This window comes from Trypanosoma equiperdum (assembly GCF_001457755.1).
Source record: "Trypanosoma equiperdum strain OVI genome assembly, contig: ctg_900, whole genome shotgun sequence".
NCBI classification, from domain to species: Eukaryota; Euglenozoa; class Kinetoplastea; order Trypanosomatida; family Trypanosomatidae; genus Trypanosoma; species Trypanosoma equiperdum.
In genome coordinates this window covers 22,813-28,350 of record NW_027124866.1, presented here as the reverse complement: position 1 = coordinate 28,350, position 5,538 = coordinate 22,813, and the positions used below count along the sequence as shown (strand labels likewise).

At 48.4% G+C, this 5,538-nt stretch overlaps 2 protein-coding genes across 2 annotated transcripts; both read left to right on the top strand.

The window, feature by feature from the left end:
- Positions 1 to 1,466: 1,466 nt before the first annotated feature.
- Positions 1,467 to 2,225, top strand: TEOVI_000440800 (kinetoplastid-specific phospho-protein phosphatase, putative; the record flags this gene model as incomplete). Its single annotated transcript, XM_067227181.1, has 1 exon — positions 1,467 to 2,225. One exon carries the CDS (start codon positions 1,467 to 1,469, stop codon positions 2,223 to 2,225), a length of 759 nt encoding a protein of 252 aa, XP_067083282.1.
- Positions 2,226 to 3,306: 1,081 nt separating this feature from the next.
- On the top strand, positions 3,307 to 5,526 carry TEOVI_000440700 (Nucleoporin; the record flags this gene model as incomplete). The annotated part of the gene is made up of 1 exon (XM_067227180.1): positions 3,307 to 5,526. The coding sequence occupies one exon, from the start codon at positions 3,307 to 3,309 to the stop codon at positions 5,524 to 5,526; it is 2,220 nt and encodes a 739-aa protein (XP_067083281.1).
- Between the last annotated feature and the right edge of the window lie 12 nt (positions 5,527 to 5,538).

Here is a 5,538-nt window from a genome sequence, read left to right as displayed (position 1 = left end):
TCTCTCTCTCTCTGTGTGTGTGTGTGTGTGGATTTTGTAGGTTTTGTTCCCTTTCCCATTTCTTTGCTTTCTTTCGTCTTTTTTATTTTATTTTTCCATCTAAACACTCGTTTCAATTACTGGAAGCCACGTTTCCCCCACCACTACTTCAAACCAGCGACATGATGAATATAATGCAAAGAAAGGGAGGGGAGAATGATGACTAACTAAGTTGCGTTCACTTGCAGCAAATATGCGAGAGGAGACGGAAAGGAGGAGGGAAGGTGGGAAATATATATATATATATATACTTATATATGTACTGTGGTGGAAAGGGTTGTGCAGTGTATTGAAGCTTTCGCAGGCTTCTGCGACTTTTTGTTGTTGGCACTAATGTCTTAAAGTGTTTGTGAGTGTTGAGTAAACTAATGTGCAGATGCATAAATATCTGTACCTATGTGTATCTCTGTGTTTGTGTTTGTGTTTGTGTTTGCGTCGATGCGTGTGCTATTTCTCCCTTTGATCATATTCCTTATGTTTAGTTTTGTTTAGCACACTGAATGAATAAAACATTAATGTAGCCAACAATAGGAACAACAATATTAAGAAATAATAGTAATAGCAATGACGGTAGCAACGGTGATAATGATAATAAATGTGGTGAGGTGCCGTAGGAAGCAGTGCGACAGGAGTTTTTTTTTTCCCCGTTCCCCCCTCTGCTGAGTCCCCATGTCTCGGCTTCAGCAGTAATTGGTATAGCGTTCCGTGTTGAATTGCAATGCCTTTCATCCCCGTTGGGCTTGTAAAGAAAAAAAAAAGTAATTATTAAAATAATTAATGACTTCTTTTGTTGAGTCACCACTGTTGTATCGGATACTTGTGTGATGCGAGACCTTCAGGGGAATTTCGTTTTGTGGTGTAGCCGCTACGGGATGGACGTGACACAACTAAATGGTGGTGTTGGTCCATCATGAGGGGATTGTTCAAACAACGTGAAGACGTTGGGACATGTTTGTTATGTCAAGGTTAAAACAAACAAACAAACACCCCAACCCAAGGGAAGTATTACCGTTGCTTCTTCTTTAGAGGGGGGGGAGGAGGAGGAGGGAGGAGTGACGTATCGTGTTTTTCTGTAGGAGAGACTTTCTTGCAGTTTTTTTCTTCTTCCTCGTCGCTGGTGTGCTTAATCAGCGGTGGTATTCGCCCCTCTGCTTTTGTGAGACATATTTTCCATCCTTCCAATTTTTAGATTTATGTGGACTCTAATAGTTGTGTGCCCTGTTGGAGGTGTAGTAGCAGGGTCATGTATTTATTGTTGGTCAATGATTTTGCATCCGCTTCATGCTGCAGTGGATGTTTCTTGCGCGGATATTAATTTCCGTTACAACCTTCACTCCTTTTAAGAATCTACAAATTTCCTCACGCTATAGGTGTGTGTGAACCACTCGTGAAAAAGATATAAAAAAAATAGCAGTGGGATCATTACGATGAAAGTGCAGGGGTACGCCAATGTGGTGACACTTCCTAACGTAACGGGGCGCGTCATAATTGTAGGAGACATTCATGGATGTCGGGCGCAATTAGAGGATTTGCTTCGTGCGGTCTCCTTCAAGCAGGGGAGTGACACATTAGTTGCGGTGGGTGACTTGGTGAACAAAGGACCAGATTCCTTTGGTGTGGTCCGCCTTCTCAAACGCCTTGGGGCTTACAGCGTACTCGGCAATCATGATGCGAAACTGCTCAAACTTGTCAAAAAATTAGGCAAGAAGGAGTGTCTAAAGGGGAGGGACGCAAAATCTTCCTTGGCTCCGCTGGCGCAATCCATACCTACTGATGTGGAGACATATTTGTCGCAGCTTCCGCACATCATCCGCATCCCCGCCCATAATGTGATGGTGGCGCATGCTGGACTTCACCCGCAACGTCCAGTGGATCGCCAATACGAGGATGAAGTCACCACTATGCGTAATCTTATTGAGAAAGAACAAGAGGCCACGGGTGGAGTGACGCTTACGGCCACGGAAGAAACAAATGATGGCGGCAAGCCGTGGGCCTCGATGTGGCGCGGTCCTGAAACGGTGGTGTTTGGCCACGATGCACGGAGAGGTTTGCAGGAACAATACAAACCGTTAGCAATAGGATTGGATAGCCGCTGCGTGTACGGCGGGAGACTCTCCGCCGCGGTATTTCCTGGTGGTTGCATCATTTCGGTCCCGGGTTGGAACGGAGCGTCGGCGGCGGCCTGAAACTTTTCCCAGATGACAGTTTATTTTTTTTTTTTTCGGTCGCCGTGTACTATATGTTCTCGTCTAAAGATTTATCAAAGTGTGCCGTTGTGTAGTCGTTTGTCTTGATGTGAATTATGTTTGAGTGGGCCGCATATGTTGACTGCGCAGAGAAGACAACACCACTGAGATGGTGATGATGCCACCTGGCGGTTGTTCCGCTTCATTACGGCGGTGGTGATGATGTTTAACCTTTGTTGCTGTGCTCAGCCTCTTTGAACATCTGATTCAGTTTGGACCGCACAACTCTCAAAAGTCATATTCCCCTCTCCCTTCAAAATTAATATTCCGTTTTATGATTCTGCATGTGGTGTGGCAACGTGCTTACATGTATCTATCTATCTATATTTGTGTTACACTCTCTTACAGGTTACAACCCTAACCCTTGGCCGCCTGCAGCACAACTATTTTTACCAAAAGCAGAAAAACGTAAAAGTGAAGAATTGGGGTGAAAAACATGGTGGTGGATACGCGTGATACCAGATGTGACATCTTGGTCACCAGGGAGTACGTAAACGATGTTTTTTTTTCCTCCTTTTTTGAATGGTGTGGTTGGTGACGGCAGCGTCAAAGGACGTGACCCGTGGGATCTCATGTGGTTTCTGGCTTAAAGGTAACAAAACCGCTTATGTTAAAGTTGCTTCCGGCGCTGCACCTTTGTTTACAGTGAAGACGGGAGTTCACTAATGGTATGAAGAGGAGTATTTCGATGCACCGCATCCAGCGGTAACCACTGCGGCGTCAGAGACATCTATCAGGGATTGGTGTGACGATACTCCAGCAAGTTAAGGAAAGTGCAAATGCATGCTATTGTTAGGGCCTCTAATGCTGTTGTTATTAAATGCTTAGGCACCTTATTGCTTGTCTGTTTTTTCTTGTTGTTTCCTTTCAACCCCTCAGTATTCTCTGCTGCATTTAACTTGCTTTTTCTTTCTCCTTTCATTAGCCTGTACTAATAACTTTGGCGCTAGTAGGGTGCCAAAGGGTATACTGATTCCTGGCATTACTGTTTGTTTTGTTTTATTGTTCGGCTCTGGGACGCATGCATCGAAAAAGCATCGTGTCGAACTATTTTATATCACCTGAGTATTCTGTGGCGGGCTCACGTGTTTTCACCCCAAATGCATCCGCTGAGGAAGTAACATTGAGTGACGCACCGACGCAACTCTCGTTGCAAATAACATCACCGAAGACATCTATACGTCCGTCGGCGGTGTCTTCATTGCGTTTTAAAAGGGGACGAGAAGCCTCATGGCACGGTCGGTACCATAACGGTTCCGCGGGGGAAAACACAATGGGTTTTATGGAGGCAGTGGCGGCTTCCGTTTCCCGCCGCGGTGACGTGGTGGCACATTCTTCTTGTGAATCCCACCAAAACTTCATGTCGCGTGCAGGTAATTTTGTGGAATCTACGACACACAGTGATTCGTCGGACGGGTACCGGTATGCGAAGTTGCCCCGGAAGGAGCTTATTATGATTGCGGGAGGTGAAGATAGCGGGGAAAAGGAAGATTTGGCTAGTTTTCGGAAGGACTTGAGGCGTTTGCAGGAGCGACACGAGCAACTGAACAAGGTTGTGGAAGAGACACGGGAAGAGTTGAGACGGAGCTGGGAGGAAAATGACCGACTCAAGATGCGTGCAGACCAGTCGGTAAAAGAGCTGCGGCTGGAAGTGGCGCAGCTGTCTAAACATGTCCAGCTTTTGGAAGGACGGAGTACATCCGTAGAGCGCTCACTCGCTTCTCTAAACGGAATGGAGAGTCTGGTGGAATGCGTTCAGGGTGAGCTTCCTTCTTTGCGCAAGGAAATTGGCCGGAACACTACTTCAATAGCAGTGCTGGAAAGGCTGTTAGAAGATATGAAGCACCAGCCGCGTGTCTCACAAGTCGCAGTGAATTCAGTTTCGGCTTCTGCTAGCGGGCAGGTCACCTCCCTTGGGGCTCCTCCACCTGCGTTGTTGAATGACGAACGCGCAACTAGTCATTCTTCCACGACCCCATTTTCGTTTGGTGGTGCAAAACCTAACGCCAACCTCAGTGGACAACTGACTTCCTCACCTGCTGCTTCCAACTCCGTTGCGGGATCGAAGCCGGAGCCAGCATCGGCTAGCGCACCTTCATTCACTGGTGTAAGTGCAACTGCAGGATCTGTTGACAAGCCGTCCAATCCCTTTGGAGTTTCTGCAGCATCTGCAACCACGGCTGGTGGGTCAGCGCCGGCTCCGGCATCAAATGGCACACCTTCATTTGGCAGCGCAGTTACAACTACGGCCCCCGGAGGGAATGCATCTTCTCCGTTTGACTCATCCAGGAATGCTGGAGTCTCGGCAACAGCAACTGCGTCATCTGCCTCATATACATTCGGTGGTGCAAGCACACCTGCATCCTCCACTAACAAACCTCCCAATCCGTTTGCTGCTACCGTAAGCTTTTCGCCTGCTGATGGGAAAGGGGCAACACCAGCATTGGCAGGCACATTTTCGTTTAGTGCTACCGGCGCGTCCGATACTCTCAGCGACAAACCGCCAGCTACGCCCGGTGCTGCCCCGCCAGTTGCGAGTCCGGCAACAAGTGCGCTTCCAACGAATCCGTTCTCACCTGGCAGCACAACTGCGACTGCACCAACTGCCGGGAAACCAACCACATTATTTGGTGGTTACGCGACGGGTGATAGTTCAGCAGCCACGTCAGCTCCGGCACCAGGTAGTGCGTTTTCTTTTGGTGGCATAGGCACCACTGCACCTGCTTCCACCGTTGGTTTTAGCTTCGGAGGCATGCCTAAGGTTGCCGAGACATCAACTGCTGGCGTCAATACAACAATATCACCATTTTCTAGGGCTGGTTCCACGGCAGTGACAGGTGCCACAGGCACTCTAGGGGGGTTTTTATTCCCTTCCTCTTCTTCAGCGACGGCAGCTCCACTTGCGAGGGGCTCAGAGGTGAAGAATGACGTGTTTTCCAACGCGAAAGCTGTTGCTTCGTCCGGTGCGTCGTCTGTATTTGGCACTGGCGCTTTGATGTCTGCTGGGGTCTTGAGTCCTCCCACACCCTTCGGTGCGTCCGCTGGAGTAACTAATCCATTCGCTTCGTCGCAACGGGATGGAGAGAATGCTTCTAACCCATTTGGTCAGGGTGTACAAGGCTTAGCCGCTGCTTCCACTGGCACTGCGCTACCATTGCTTAGCCAGCCGCCGATCGGGTTCAGTGCACCGACCGTAAACGCCAATTTGGGTGCCCGTAGGAGGACACCGAAGCGGTTCTGATTATGTAATTGG